This window comes from Sebastes fasciatus, chromosome 4 (genome assembly GCF_043250625.1).
Source record: "Sebastes fasciatus isolate fSebFas1 chromosome 4, fSebFas1.pri, whole genome shotgun sequence".
Lineage (NCBI taxonomy): Eukaryota > Metazoa > Chordata > Actinopteri > Perciformes > Sebastidae > Sebastes > Sebastes fasciatus.
In genome coordinates this window covers 25,604,489-25,621,147 of record NC_133798.1, presented here as the reverse complement: position 1 = coordinate 25,621,147, position 16,659 = coordinate 25,604,489, and the positions used below count along the sequence as shown (strand labels likewise).

The window sequence follows — 16,659 nt, the reverse complement described above, 5'->3', positions numbered from 1 at the left end:
GCTATAAGAGAGACCACTTTCTTTGGAAAAAGTTGAAGCATGTAATTGCAAAGTGTCTGTCTGGTAGACACATATAATAATAATCTAACAAACTGATTTAAAAAATAAAACAAAAGGTAGAAATAAAAAGATTTCGTCTAATACGAAATGAGAAATTGCAACCTTGATTGTTTGTGGCTGCAGGTCTGTGTCTCGGGTTTTGCTTTTGCTGGTTCATTTTCTCCATTTGGAAAACAAACAAAAAAAACATTTTAAGTCTAAATTGACGTGTCCACTTCTGTGTTTGTCATCACAGAAGACCTTTGTTTTGTTTTTATTTCTGCTCTGGCCGTCCCATCCTCACCACTGGGCTCTATTGTTATGATAATACTATTGTGAATTTCACGCTGGATGTGCAATCTGTCGATCGTCCATATTTTAGAAGGTGAAGACTGCATTTTATTTGTAAGATCAAATAGTATTCTTTACTTTATTATAGGGTCTTGATTGTCAAAAGCTTGTCCTTATTTTAAGAATTTTTATAAATATTAATTTAAGAAAAGTGTTAATATTACAGAGAAAGTCCCTGTGGAAAAATATAGGATTATGACAGTGTTACCACAGAATATTAAGAAGGCTATAGCATTAACTGCAGTGAGGTTACTATCAGCTCACTGTTGCGTGAAACAACCGCACTATACAAGGCCATATCGGAATAGTGCATGAATATTAATGATATTTCGTTTGTGTTGGTTTTCAGAGCACTGACATTTTGATTTTTGGTTTGTCTTGTCTTTGTTTATTTTCTTGCATGTGTGCAACTATAAATATGTAAAGAATCGATGCGTTGACCAATTAGTTAAGTGTCAAATGATTTGGCCAACGTTTGTAGAACATCCAATAATTATTTTACGTTTACTGTGATTGTCTGTCTGGCTCAAGACTGCAGGTTATCACAAACATAAATCAGTGACTGATTTGTTCTTTTTACGCCTATGGATATTTTCTGTTGTTGTTATGGCTGCAGTTAGAACGGTGACAATTTTATGAGCAAAAAGACAATGACAGTGAATGGTGATATAATTTTAACGCCATAGTCCATATTGCAAGGTGTGTGCTATTGCATTGTGTGTGTGTGTGTGAGAGAGAGACAGACAGACAGACAGACAGACAGACAGAAACAAGAACTGATCTGCAAGGTGTGTCTCTGTATATTGAATAAAAAGAAAAATGTTAAAATGATGATTGAAGCTAAAACAATATCTGTTTATCCTTACATGTGCATGTTTTAATACTGTATTGTATTTCTAGCATATCATATTTGTGCCTCTTGTATGTAAAATAATTACCTGTTAACACAAAATGCTTGGCTCTGATTTTTTTTTTTTAACCAATTATGTAGCCTGTTTGAATTTCATCATAAACAGATTATATTACATTTTACACTATAGTGCTGGGGGACGATAATAAAATGCTTTCAAATGATCCTTCATATTATTTGCATCGCTGGTTCTTGATGTAAATTTCCATTTGTATTTGCAATTGCATTTTTTGCATTTTACACAATGAAAACGCAGGTGAACACACACATTTGATGTCTACCTTCACGTGCAAGGTGTGTCTGTATGTTTGTGCTTCACAATTAATATACAACAGAAATAAACAGTCCTCTCTAAAGCCGTCCTCACATACAATCACATTTTTTACAGAATAGACTCGAATAATTCTCCTGATTCATTACACGCCTTGAGAAAGTCCAGCAGAGATATGAGAGACGCTCTCCCTGACTGGCACTGCGAGTTCATTTCCGTAGTGATAAATATAGAATTCTAATATTTTATATTAAAGCTCTCATGTGAATGTGCATTTACATTTCCAATTCACACACACACTCCTTTGCATACACACTCAAACATGCGCAGGCCGTACTGTAAAATGCACCATGCCCTCAGGTGTAAGCCAGGGGTTGTTGTTTTCACTGTAATATATAGTTAGCCCTTCCACCAATTTACCCTGTCAGTGCTAATGGGGCAATTAACCGCCATGATACCCCCCAGGCAGAAGGAGAGCCAAAAGCTCTCCAACTCCAAACTTGTCTTTATGACATTTATATGACAAAATGTGGGGGGGGAAGCTGGGGACCCATCTGACACCTTGGAGGGTCCTTAATGTCACTCCCTCCCTTGCCCCCTCCCCTCTCTGCCCCAGGGTATGGCACTGAGCAGGAAGTGTAATGCATCATGTACAGGAGAGGCCTCGTCCAGCGGGGAGAAAACTTTGTACTCTGCATTCAAAGCTTCAATGGGGCAACTCTGATTTACACCCCGTGTCCACTTTTTCTTGATTCTGAATGTAAACTGACCTTTATAGTAAGCCACATAAACACACTTCCCAGCTAACACACTCCAACTTGACCTCTCCCTTCATTCAAGCCTTTTTTTGGTGTCTATAAGTCCCCCCTATCTTTGTCTCTGCTCGCATTCCCCCTGTCCTTCTTACATCCCCAAGGAGGCAATAACCTCCCTAGCAAGTGCTTCCCCTTGAGCCGTTGTCATAGTAACTTGTGGACTGGTCGACATGACAACCCCACCATGGTCCAGAGATAAATGATAGGACAGAAATGGGGAGGGAGACGGCACATTGGGGATTTGCACCCCCTTTAATTTGGTTTGCCTGATTCTGATTCAAAATATTTTTTTTCTCTCTCTCTCTCTCTCTCTAAGGGTGAGGTTCATCCAGCGTCAACCTGCTTTACATTTATACAGGTATTTACAAATACAGGCGGCCTTCGAGCAACTCTACGATTGTTACCCGCCTTGCTCTACGGCACCTGGATGGACATTGTAAAAAAAATTATAATAATAAAAATATTAGTGGGTTAAATATGGTGCTATTTTCCTTTCCCGTATTCTTACAACAGACCTACCTAATAGTTGTTTTTCCAAAGCAAATTAATATAAATGGTGAGTGTAAGAAATGTGTGTGTTCTTACACTTTGCTGTTTTCTGCTATTTTAGGGTTACCAAATTCACCAAATTCATTAGGAGGAAATACTGATATCTGAAAAACCAGGAGCATAAAGATATTAAACCCCCATCTTCCCAAATCTCCATTTCCTAAATCTGAGGACTGTAATCGTCCCAGCACCAATTTATTGACTTTCTCATACCACCAAATTAAACAGGTTCAATATTACTGCAATTGTCTCCGTGGAATAGGATCCATGGCTCCTTCTCACACACAATGCAAAAATTTGCCAGAACATTTACCTAATAACATAAAAGGCACTAGCATAGTTGATAGTTGAGCTAGTAGATTTTCACAATTTCACATATTTATTACGTCTTCCATTTATCACGACTGTCCTGTTTTTCATAATTGGCCAGTATGGTCCTTCAAGCGGAGCGCTCGGTCCCCGCTACGGAAGTCCTGAGCGAGATGATGAATCCCAACCAGCTCCAGGGGTGCTGCCCCTGATCTCTGACCCCTGTGTAGAGGGAAGCAAACTAAAAGAGATACGTCCTATAAGGATCGATATGTACCACTATTAATCAGGACTATTAAATACATTTTAAATTTAAAATATATCAAATGTTTTATATATACATACTGTAGAATACCTTAACAGAACAATATAGTCCAGTCAAGCATTTTGAGGCTACAAATATAAAACTAAATCAAGAATGATAAATGAGTTCAAAACGTTTCACCTTAAAGGCTTCATTATTCTATTGGCGAAGAATTCCCTGGCTTTAAACCTTGTTCACCAGAAATGCAATATAACATTTGATTGATTTAAAATAGATATAGATATAATTAGACGTTGTTTAACCAAAAATCAATGGCATAAACAAATTAAATACTGGACAATTTCCCACCCCTTGATAAAACTGTTCTTAAATTATATTATTATTAGATTCAGTTTTTAATTATTTTACATTTTATTCTCCACCATAATGATAGAAGTAAATTTGTAATTAGAGACTTTGAGATTTTTGGCTTTAATGTATGTATAAGGAATAGGTTTGCTCAGACGCTGGCCTACCTCTGTGCTATGTTACAAAGGCCTCCAAATTCACTCCTGTACAATAAATAAAATTGTGTGCCCCCACACGTATCACCAAGCTAAATGGTTTGGTTTTGTGCTTTAATATTTTTCCCTTATTGTTCACTTTTATTATGATTCAGTCGTGTTTCTCATCTGGCCTCCTGTTTCTTTCTTTTTTTTGTGTGTTTTGGATATGTTTGATGTGTGTGCTTGTTTTCATTTTTGTTGCCTCTGCCTTTGACAGATGAATTTCTCCTTGGGGATCAATAAAGTGTATCGTCTCATTTCATCTCATCTCATCTCATCACCTCCGCTATGGCCTCCTGCAGGAGAACATTAATAACATTAATGTTAGATGTGGATGAGTGTGCCTACAGGTAGCCAATATTTAGATCTAATCATACTCAACCATAAGTAGAATCAACGGATGGATGGATGGATGGATGGACGGATGGATGGATGGGTGGATGGATAGATGGATAGATGGATAGATAGATAGATAGATAGATAGATAGATAGATAGATAGATAGATAGATAGATAGATAGAAGGGTGGGTGGGTGAGTGGAGGGAGGGAGATTTAATTGTTATTCATTCTATTTCCAGTTCACATTAAATGGCTTTTGCAAGAAAACATGCCACAAAAACTGAGCAACAGCGCCCCTCGTTGTTCGGGGCGCGGAACTGAAAAATGTGCCAAGCAGAGAAAAAACAGACAACTGAAACTACTGATCATTTATTTTTTCATTGTATGTATTCTGGAGCTTTATGGTTTGATGATATACATGACTGGCTTTTCCCAAAAGTTTCTCATCTGGGAAACTTCTCTCAAAAGGACATTGTTTATAGTCTTGTTATGGACAATAACAAATATGACTTTCTGGTGAATAACATTCTCATTCTTGGAAAATTTTATTTTTTTTAACAATATTTTTTATTGAATTTTACATATAAACATATTTAGTCAGAATTTCCACAGTAATCAAAGAAAGAGAGACATGACATTTCATGTATTTCACATACAAAGACGACTTTCCGGTGAATAACGTTCTCATTCTTGGAAAATTTTATTTGCACAAATCCAAGTATATTAAAGTGAAACCTAAAGGTTTAATGTGTTTCACTCTGAGTTTCTTTCTTACATAAAATCCCTTAAAGTCATGAAAAACTAAAATGCTTTGAAACTTCTTTGTATAATAGAAAAATATATGAATTACAGGTACAGCCCTATAGCCCTTAATTTAATTTATTATTATTTTCATGTATAATTTTACATATTTTATCTGTTCTTGTTCTGTATGCACCTTGTCCTTTTACTCTAATGCAATGTTCTATGAGCCATGTTGTTTGTAAATCTGAATTTGTTCAATAAAAAAAGAAAACGAAAAAACAGACAACTGAAACTACTGATCATTTATTATTTTCATTGTATGTATTCTGGAGCTTTATGGCTTGATGATATACATGACTGGCTTTTTTCCAAAAGTTTCTCATCTGGGAAACTTCTCTCAAAAGGACATTGTTTATCGTCTTGTCATGGACAATAACAAAGATGACTTTCTGGTGAATAACATTCTTATTCTTAGAAAATTTGTATTTGCACAAATCCAAGTATATTAAAGTGAAACCTATAGGTTTAATGTGTTTCATTCTGAGTTTCTTTCTTGCATAAAAAGCCCTTTAAAGTCATGAAAAACAAAAATGCTTTGAAACTTCTTAGTATAATAGAAGAATATGAATTACAGGGACAGCCCTTAATTTAATTTATTATTATTTTCATGTATAATTTTACATATTTTAACTGTTCTTGTTCTGTATACACCTTGTCCTTTTTACTCTGTCTTTCAAAGGTCTTTTTATTAATTTTCAATAATCAATAGAACAGTCACTATACAGGGAAAGTTAATTTTTGTTTTTCTGAACGACACTCACCCAGTCACACGACACATCAATCAATCATACCTGACAACAACATACACACAGACAGCCACAGCTGGCCACAAAGGACCTGACTGATTCTCAATAATGTATAAATAAAATTCAAATTGTAGAGAATTCAACACAGGGAGAGTATCCACAAATAAGTCATGATATATATATATATATATATATATATATATATATACATATACAATATATATATATATATATATATATATACGGTATATATATATATTATATATATTTTTATATATATATACGTATATACACGTATACACATATAGATATACACACATACATACATATATACATATATACATACACAAACATACATACATATATACATACATACATATACATACACACATAAACATACACACATACATATATATATATATATATATATATATATATATATATAAATATAAATATATATATATATATATATATATATAAATAGAAGGAACAAAAATAATACTAAATATAATAATGATAATAATGAATAAATACATAAAATAAAATGTAAAAAAGGAAAAAGAAGTCCCTTTTACTCTAATGCTGTATGACCTATGAGCCATGCTGTTTGTGAAGAGGCTTCTCGGCCACCGTACTTTCGCGGAAGTCGTCAAAAGCATCATCTAGTGGTGAAAGAAGTGATGGGGATGTTTCTGTAGATGTAACTGAAAAGGAGTATTTATACGTTAGTTGCTATCATTTCTCTTTATTCCAGGACTTTGAACATGGAAGATGAATGGGAAGAAGAGGTATGAAACACTATCAGCGTGCTGTTGTTAAAGGTTAAACAGCATAGAGGTGATGTTAGCAACATTAGCTTCATGTGGATAGCACGTTCATTGACAGAGTCCTGATGTTGTTATTGTGTTCACTTTAACCTTTCAAGTGGGAGTTTCGAGGACAAACTTACCACCAGATATTGGTTTGGGTTTTAGCCTGTATTCATAGTGGGATTCACTGATAATTCAGTCATTTTCAGACCAAAATAGCCCATTGTACAATCCTGTTTATTTGTTTATTTATTTTGCACAATTTAAGACTATACAACACAACAAAAAATAATAATATATAATAATATAATAATATACAGTGCAGGAAGATGCAAAAAACCCACAGGGCTTATCTGAAGTCTCCACCTAGAGACAAGATTAATATAAAGAAATGATATGACTACATAATAGTGATAAACAATTAAGACAAGATATATATAATAATAACAATACAGTTAATATATAAAAAAAGACATCCCTGATAATTCATTCATTTTCAGACCAAAATAGCCCATTGTCCAATCCTAACAACTGTATTGGTTGTTTATTTATTTTGCACAATTTAAGACTATACAACATAACAAAAAAATAAATGAATAATATACAGTGCAGGAAGAGGCAAAAAAAAAACACTGGGCTTATCTGAAGCCTCCACCTAGAGACAAGATTAATATAAAGAAATAATATGACTATATAATAGTGATTACAAACAATTAGGACAAGATATATATAAGATAAGATAAGATATTCCTTTATTAGTGCCGCAGTGGGGACATTTTCAGTGTACAGCAGCAAAGGGGGTTGTGCAAAAAACAAGATGCATCAGCTAACACAGTAAAAAAGTATAAAAATAGGAGCAGTATATACAGTATTGACAATAAACAGACTATACTATAAAATGAAATTGCACAGTGAGAATGAATGAAATTCCACCTGAAAATATCAGGTTATTGTCAGTTTTTTGGTGTGTAAGTGGTCTACTGGGAGCAGTGCTGGTTGTGGAGTCTGAAAGCTGCAGGATATATAATACATATAACATCAATAGACATCAGACATATAATAACAACAATAATAATACAGTAAATATATCAAAAAAGACGTGTGTTGCGTGGAAGTGTATGGTTAGTGTTTGTGAGGAGGATATTGATTTAAATATCTATAAAGACTTCTGGCCAATCGTAACCAAACAACATTGTGAGTGGGAAAAAATAAAAAACATAAAAATAGATACATGGACAACATGAGAAAAAGCAATTACAAAACAGCAATTAAATGACCCTTTATGCGACTTTTTAAACATTTGACAAATGAACAGTTTATTGATACATGTGAAAAGTTACTCCATAATTTGGTTCCCCTAAATCTTATCGAAAATTGACCTCTACTAGTGAGGAATTTAGGAGGATGAAGATCTAGAGATTGACGGGTTGAGTAAGAATGGACCTGATAATTTGTTTTAAAATAGGTCTTGAACTGCTCAGGAATATTGCCACCAGAAAGTATCTTATAAATAAAAACACATATTTGAGAAATATTGATATCATAAATAGTAAGAATCTGGAGTTTACTTCTCTTTTATGCTCTTTTGGCTGTTGAAAAATCAAAATCCCTCTATATTTGCAGAGTGCAGTCGCTGTGTACATTTCTATAACTTTTAGAAGGTCACTCTTTTTGTCTTTTGGCATGTTTAGGAGCAGCTTGTTGTGGTGGAGCTCTCTGGTATAATCAACAACGACTTCCTGTCCAAGTGTCGGGGCACATGCAAGATACTGGTGAGTGTTTGTTTGTGGTAAAGAAAAAGAAGAAGCCTGGCCACCATGCATGACATCTATATCAGTGTAGGTCTCACACTGCAGCAGTTATTAGATGAAGTTTTGTCCATGTGTTCCAGGATATTGACAGTGAGAAGCCCATGATGCAGGTGGGACAATATGTGTTTGCAGGGGAATATGAAGGTAAGAACACACCTCAAAAATCTAAACAAAAAGATTTAAAAAATATATATATATATATATTATTATTATCAATATTAATTTTTTTTAGAGGTCGTCCAGCCCCCAGAAGGTGGCGCCCTTGATTACCGCCTATATGGCCTATGCATTAAACCGGCCCTGAACCACTGCCAGTGATCGACTTTTGTGGTTTCAGTAATGACGAATGGCCCAAACTGCACCCTCAAAAGTCTGATAATATTAGAGTCAAGAGCAGCACTACTGTCTTGTTTTACAATAGAGGTTATGGAAATAGAGGCACATTTTTCATGAGCATGATCAGTCATAGTTCTGCTGAGTATTTTTCCAGCACGAAAGAGCCTCCATGAGCTCCTATAACAGATCTTGTCATAAAACAGAAATTTGACTTGCTGTCTTTCGCTCTTCAAAGATGCTTTGGGAACTTGTGTGCTGTTCGAGGAGGGACCACAGAAAGGTAAGCCTCTTCATATATCCTCAATGTTTAGTGTTGAGTTTCAGGTGTTTGTTTGTTTTCTTTCACTTATTGTCCATTTTGATATGTCAGCAGGAGGAGAAGAAGAAGACAGTGGTCCAGAACTCAAGTACAAGTGCTACACCAGGAAGAAACTGATGATGCAACGAATCTTCCTCGTTGAGAAGAAAGAGGGTGAAACCAGCACAGGTCAGCCGCCAGAACTGTTAAACTCACCGTGGTGCAAAATCTGGTGTGATCATTTTCTTCTTATACAGTTGATATAACTTGTGTTTTGTGATACATTTTATACAGTTGTGCTTTTCAGGCGTCACTTGAACCACCTCCTTTTTTAATATTATGCAGCCTTACAAAGAATCAACTTGGCACAACATTATTAAAAACCTGAATATGGCTTTTTGTGTTGTCCCAGCAGGAAGTGGTGATAGCGGTGAACAGATGGAAACAACTTGTCAGTCCAATCGAGAGGAAAATGCCGAGAAACAGGGAGCGTCAGAAGATGATATGGACAACACAGATTCAGACGTGGGCTGAGATATGGAGGGTTTGCTATATTATGATCTCCCTAGACAAGTGTAGAGACACCAGGCTGTGAACGACACAACATGTCTGAAACAGACTATTCAAAGACATATACAGTTCAGCAATAATAAGGAGAAGTGTCAGTATTACTATAAGTCTTGTGTCACAATCCTTTACCAGAACCACGTAATGCGTCTTCTTCACTGAACCTCAAAATAAGAGAATTTAATATTTGATGCACAAAATAGATATGGCTAAATGACACCTAAAGGGAAAACAGGCTCTTAAAAATCATATTGTCAAATCCATTGATTTCATTCCACGTAGGAGGGGTCATTGGAAGGGCAGTCACAGCAATGTGGCCAGAGACCTCAGCAGCAGGAAGTCCTGTCATTGTGTTTCTCTGATATCATCAGTTTTTGTTCCCACTAGGGCTGTCGTTAACGCAAATTTGTTTTAACGCGAGGATAAACTGGCGAGGATAAACTGGCATGGATAAACTGGCATGGTGATTTTCAAAGGGGTCCCTTGACCTCTGACCTCAAGATATGTGAATGAAAGTGGATTCTATGGGTACCCACGAGTCTCCCCTTTACAGAGAGGCCAGACTTAATGATAATCACATGCAGTTTTGGGGCAAGTCATAGTCAAGTCAGCACACTGACACACTGGCAGCTGTTGTTGCCTGTTGGGCTTGAGTGTGCCATGTTATGATTTGAGCATATTTTTTATGCTAAATGCAGTACCTGTTAGGGTTTCTGGACATTATTTGTCATTGTTAATTAATTTCCAGTAATAAATATTTACATATATCTGCATAAATCAAGCATATTTGCAGACTCCCATGTTGATAAGAGTATTAAATACCTGACAAATCTCCCTTTAAGGTACATTTTGAACAGATAAAAAAATGTGCGATTAAGCCCTAGTTGCCACTGATCATGATGAACATTTAACCAGCATGGGAGAGAAATCTGCTGGAGTTCAGTTCATTTCAGTTCAGACAACTTTATTTATCCCCAAAGGAGCAATTCATTTGTAGCATTCCCAGTCCATACATCCATACATACAACAGACAACCAATGATTAGTTAAGTCAAAGGAAACATATTAAAGGCATGGGGCAGTTGGAGGGACAAGTTACAATAAGAACCATATAAATACATAGGATTATAGCAATAACAGCCAAAAAAAAAAAAAAAGCTGCAAGGTTATAGTAGAAAATAAGTCATTTATACATTCAAAGAAGTGAGCAGGGGACTTGACTTAAAAATATTAAGTCCCTATTCTTCTGATTTGTGATAAATGTGTCTTATCAGTACTTCTGTGACTATTGGTTAATGGTGTTAAAGCCATCAGAAATAAAGACTTTATATTTTTTGAGTGTGGGTCTCACTGTGTTGTTTTTGTTGTTGATGTTATTTTGTGTGTTTTTTGTTGAATTTATGCCACAGGATTTGGCACTTGGTTACAAAGCAAAAGTCTTGTCAATCATGCAGAATACCTTTTTGAATAATAAGCCCAAAAAAAAGTGCTGGTTGTGGTGCTGCTAATGTGCAGCTACCTGTCCCACACACACTGGAGTTCTGTTTTATGAATGAACCAAGTTTTGTTGACTTTGAGGACGTGGCGGTTCTCGGCCAATCCAATCACCGATGCTCCTCTTGGAAGTGGACCAATCATCGAGCGACATCGCACTCGCCTCCTCGGCTTCTGATTGGTCAGCTGGTGTTTTAGCACAGGAAGTGCATGGGTGTGTTTCCGGTGTGGGCGGGTCTTAAAGCTGCATCGACTGAACTTCCCCTCAAGACACCGGTGAGTTTCTCTTCATTAAAATGCGGTTTAAAATACAGAAAAGTTACTCTAATGTGTCTCTCATATAGATAGTGTTTAGAAGGAACAATACGGACAATAATAATTGCTTATTTGCCGTCATTGAACGAGTAAACAGGTCAACAGGTATAAGAAATAACGGGTTGCTAGGTGAGCTAACGTTAGTCCTTCTGATTCTGGGTGGTAACAATGGTTACTAATTTGAAATAACGGTCACAAAGTGTTGCCACTGTGTCGTAAAACAACGACAATGACAACATGTGAAGTACACATAATGTGCTCATTGTGCTGTGTGACACGAAAGCAAAGTCAAGTTAGCTGTGAACGTCTTTTAGTTAAGAGGATAGTGAAATAGACAAAAATAATGTTTTCCTCTGAATACTGCATTACATAATAACGTTACAGTCTTTTTATAACTTGGGTTGCTAAGCAGCTGATTTATGAGTCTTGTGAATCAGCATCTCTGAAACAGAACATAACTTTTATGAAAGTAGGATTTAAATGAAGGTGTTTCGGTTTAATGAGTGTTAACTTTCAGCAAAATGGGTCTGTGGTTGCTCGTAATAACGTGGATAATAAAGACATAAGTATTTCATATTGATTTAAGTATAATTTAAGGTTTTTACGAGGACACTTAAGGTTACATGTTCTGTTCGTGTTTTCAACAGCTGCCATCACTACGATTGACCACGTACACACCAAAAACTGACCACATACACACCAAAAACTGACAATAACCTGATAGTTTCAGGTGGAATTTCATTTCATTGTCATTGTGCAATATCATTTTCCACTTGTGCAATTTTGTTAATAGTCTGTTTTATTGTCAATACTGTATATACTGCTCTTATTTGTATACTTCCTTCTATTTAAATGGTTCATATTTTGTTACACTTTGTTTAGCTCTTTTTTTCCTGTGTTAGCTGATGCATCTTGTTTTTTGCACTATCCCCTTTGCTGTTTTACACTGCAAAATATCCCCACTGCGGGACTAATAAAGGAATATCTTATCTTATTAACCACGACACATTTGGCTGATGGTCACCAGTTAACACGGTCACTCGTTAAACCGTAACACTGGGCTATTGTATTAGACTGTATTCGTTTTTAGCTATGATAGGTATACCTAATTTTAGATTCAAAATGCTGAGGTGTCAGTTAAATAATTCATAAATTGTCATGGATGAATGGTACTATTAATATTTTTGAGAATTGTTGAGCTGGTAGTAATGTCAACTTCTACAACATACCAGAAGTGGAGCAAATAAGGAAGGGATTGCATCAGCATCTTGAACAGCTCATCCTAACAAGTCCCTTCTCATAGCCTCTGCATTTGCTTGCACTGAGTCATACACTTCTAAACTGGCATGTGCAGAGTTGAAAGTTAAAAGGTGTGTACTTCATCAGTACTTACAGAAAGTACATGACAAATTAAGATAGGATTGCAACATAAAGTTTTTTTTTGTTTTTTTTACCAGAATGCACTGCTTGAATAGTAATCATAGCTCTATTGGTGTCTTCTTTTTACCCCTTGTCCAGACAGCGTTAGTAAGTCTGCAGGATGGAGCTGCGACCACTTGTTATGTGTTTTGCCCTCTGTGTGGTTTACGCCACCAGCAAACCCACAGAGAAGAAGGAACGTGTTCACCACGATGAACCCCTCAGCAACCGAGATCACGACGATATGGAGAACTTTGACTATGACCATGATGCCTTTCTGGGGCAAGAGGAGGCCAAGACATTCGACCAGCTCACACCAGAAGAGAGCAAGGAGAGACTCGGGTAAGAATACATGTCAGGGAGATGGCAGCGAATCTGTTCTTGAAATACTGGGAATATATAAAGTCACTGTGGTAATGACCTAGTTTCTCCTCAAGGAGCAGTAAAGTTCATCTGAGGTGACACACCACTCGGATGATATGAGGGAACAAGCTGATTGTTTGCCAAATATCTTTCATTTATCCGCAGCATGTTGGTTGAACGTATAGACGATGATAAGGATGGCTATGTGACCGCTGAGGAGATGAAGAAGTGGATCAAGCATGCTCAGAAGAGGTGGATCTATGATGATGTGGATCGACAGTGGAAGAGTCATGACCTCAACGGGGATGATTTTGTGTCCTGGGAGGAGTACAAGAACGCCACATATGGATACATTCTTGGTACGCTGCAGACAATGTTCTTTATATTACCTGCATACTGCATGGACACAGACACAAATGTACTTTGCCACACTTGCACACAGTTTTCAAAGTTGTGATCTCTGACTTGCAGATGATCCTGACCCCGATGATGGCTTCAGCTACAGGCAGATGATGGATCGCGATGAGAGGAGATTCAAAATGGCCAACCAAGACAATGACATGAAAGCCAACAAAGAGGAGTTTACAGCCTTCCTTCACCCCGAGGAGTACGACCACATGAAAGACATTGTGGTGATGGTGAGTAACAAACACACACAGGTGTTAAATGATGACACCAAAAGTTTATTTACATCCCTTCTCACTGCCCTGTGGCTTCTTTTCTTCCTATAGGAAACTATGGAAGACATTGACAAGAATGGAGATGGTTTAATAGATTTAGACGAGTACATAGGTGAGTTCTAGCCCATTGTCATATAATCATTGTCAATTTGTACCATACAATTTTGGGTCGTTATTGGCGGGAAAACCAAGACAGGTGGAGAATACAAAGCCGAAGTGTTGGCAAATGTTTGAGGAACCAGTTTTGAGGAAATGAGCATTGTAACATCATCAACACCTTCTTTCTGTGCTGTAGGTGACATGTACAACCAGGAGGGAGACTCCACAGAACCTGAGTGGGTGAAGACAGAGAGGGAACAGTTTACTGAATTCAGAGACAAAAACAAAGATGGAAAGATGGACAAGGAGGAGACCAGAGACTGGATCCTGCCCAGTGACTACGATCATGCTGATGCCGAGGCCAAGCATCTGGTCTATGAGTCAGATACAGACAAAGTACGTACCGTCGAATTTTGTAGATGATTTCAAATTTCAGCAGAAATGCATTTTTCTCATGAATTTTACTTCCTGTCTCATTCACTGAATGTTGGGGGGAAGTGGAACTGCATGTGTGAAAGCACAAATGAAACTATAAGTGTGCTTATACAGTACGCACAAATGAGTCCGTTTGAATGACTGTACTGCAGGGCTGAAACATTTGTGATGTGTGGTAGATTTGTTTGATCATGCAATGACAATATAAGGCTCAATGAAACAAAGAAGAACCCAAAATTATTTAAGTCTAGATTTAGACAAATATAATGTCACTCAAAACGTCTGTTTGTTCCATGCCTGCGGTTGCTTCACAGTAAAAGCCATCCAGTGACACATCATGTCTTTCTGTCCCAGGCGCATAATGTAAACAAAGTGTTGTTAGCCAACAGCGACTTTAGTCACTCTAGTTTTGTGCATTTTTTTGCCATTTTTTGTTTGTCAGACAGTCAGTCGAAGACTTTGCAAAGGAGGATCTGACTAAATTACAACTGTGACAAAGCATGATTGCGGCATGTTTTGTAGCACTCTGGTATATTTTTATTGTGTAATTAAGATGAGAAAAGATATCTTATTTACTGTACGCACCCAGTGACGCAAGTGCAAATCATTCAAGACATAACAAATACCTACGTTAACACATAATAACATTAACAACAAGCACCTCCATATCTTGGTAACACTTTTTTTAAATATAGTCTTTTGTGTGCTGACACAAATACAAGGCTTATCATGTATGTTGTTCTCTTTCCATCAGGATGGCCGTCTGACCAAGGCAGAAATCGTGGATAAGTACGACCTGTTCGTGGGCAGCCAGGCGACCGACTTTGGAGAGGCTCTGACTCGACACGACGAGTTCTAACATCCACCTGCCTCCAAAGACTCTGTTCGTCTTGCGTACCACCTTACTCCTCCAACAGTGGACGGAGTATTTAAAACAGGATGAGCTCGCCTAATCCAACGCCACGGACAATAATTTATTTGATTTGTTGAATGTGTCCCATTGTACACACACACTAACATTACACACTAACGGTGTGTCCTCATGCTCAGTTGTGTGTAAGAATGGGATATATATCGCCAGCCTTTGCTCTGCTTCCACACACTAACTCTTCCCTTTTCCAGGTCAAAGCAAAGGACAAACAGTGTTAGATGACAATTTGTTTTTGTTTTTTTTATTTGAAAGAATGATTTTATGAAATAGCCATGTTTTGTTATGAAACCCTAATAGAACAAGTTTGCAGTATACAGAAGAGTTTATCGTACCATTTCAGTGCACTGGACTGTGAAGAGGTGAAGCTGATTTCTTGCCAGTAGAAGTTCTTCTCCTCTGTCTAATCATGTAATCAGGCCTAAACTGAAAACTCTAGTTCCTGATTCACTTTTTCATGTCTTTATTGATCATAATGCGGTAATGCTGGAGTATAGGATGTTTGGAACGAGGAGTAAATAATAAGTTACAGTGACGATGAAAACTATTTGGACGAGTGCAATACAGTATCATCAGTGGGACCACGCTGTGTTTGCTATAATGGTCCCCAAAGCATCCATGTTAACACAAGCTTTGAGTAATAAATAATGGTGGGCTGTGTGTTAGTTGAAGGAATCAAGAATTTATGATTTAAAGACTGATGGATGCTTTGTCCTCGAAGCTGCCTCCTTTTCTTTTTTCTCATCACCTCAATAGTGTACGTGTGTGTGTGAATTTGTGTGTACGTATATTACTTGTATTCTTTATGACTGATTTCTCTTTTTTTATGTTATGTTTTGATGGATTCAACTATTTTGTGTGCCAAGCAAAAAAACGTTGTCCTGTTTTGTAAGCGGTATAAAAAAAAAAAGCTTTTGCCCTCCTAAATATGTTTGTTATGCTCGTATTATCACTACCACCATTTATAACCACTGTTGAGAATTTTTATGGTATACTATAATGTATATGATAATGTTTTTTTACAGGCTCACTGCGGCAACCACCCTTTCACTAGTGACTTTACTGTAAATAAGTTGTTGGTGTGCAAACTGAGCACTCTAACAATCAGGTCCAGTTTTTGTGATTGAGAGGAATGTCTCAATAAAAACAATAAAATTGGAGCT

General features: G+C 36.8%; 2 protein-coding genes and 1 long non-coding RNA gene across 7 annotated transcripts in view; all 3 read left to right on the top strand.

The window, feature by feature from the left end:
- LOC141766366 (uncharacterized) overlaps window positions 1-4,541 on the top strand; it is a 33,252-nt gene extending 28,711 nt beyond the window's left edge. The window contains exon 4 of the long non-coding RNA XR_012593621.1: window positions 4,272-4,541. This is a non-coding gene — a long non-coding RNA (uncharacterized LOC141766366). The remainder of the gene's footprint in view (window positions 1-4,271) is intronic.
- A 2,022-nt stretch (window positions 4,542-6,563) lies between these two features.
- On the top strand, window positions 6,564-11,101 carry gtf3c6 (general transcription factor IIIC, polypeptide 6, alpha). Of its 4 annotated transcripts, none has more exons than XM_074633177.1 (6): window positions 6,564-6,731; window positions 8,444-8,524; window positions 8,644-8,707; window positions 9,135-9,179; window positions 9,273-9,386; window positions 9,610-11,101. In XM_074633177.1, the coding sequence occupies exons 1-6, from the start codon at window positions 6,708-6,710 to the stop codon at window positions 9,729-9,731; spliced, it is 450 nt and encodes a 149-aa protein (XP_074489278.1). In that variant the 5' UTR covers window positions 6,564-6,707; the 3' UTR covers window positions 9,732-11,101. The 4 variants fall into 4 exon arrangements, with proteins under 4 accessions (XP_074489278.1, XP_074489276.1, XP_074489279.1 ...); XM_074633175.1 differs by having other exon boundaries at window positions 6,567-6,731; window positions 9,270-9,386; XM_074633178.1 differs by having other exon boundaries at window positions 6,568-6,731; window positions 9,613-11,101.
- A 291-nt stretch (window positions 11,102-11,392) lies between these two features.
- Window positions 11,393-16,656, top strand: calub (calumenin b). 2 transcript variants are annotated; one of them, XM_074633165.1, is made up of 7 exons: window positions 11,393-11,533; window positions 13,091-13,333; window positions 13,520-13,713; window positions 13,826-13,992; window positions 14,086-14,146; window positions 14,330-14,529; window positions 15,323-16,656. In XM_074633165.1, the coding sequence occupies exons 2-7, from the start codon at window positions 13,113-13,115 to the stop codon at window positions 15,425-15,427; spliced, it is 948 nt and encodes a 315-aa protein (XP_074489266.1). In that variant the 5' UTR covers window positions 11,393-11,533; window positions 13,091-13,112; the 3' UTR covers window positions 15,428-16,656. The 2 variants fall into 2 exon arrangements, with proteins under 2 accessions (XP_074489266.1, XP_074489267.1); XM_074633166.1 differs by having other exon boundaries at window positions 11,428-11,533; window positions 13,095-13,333.
- Window positions 16,657-16,659: the final 3 nt, after the last annotated feature.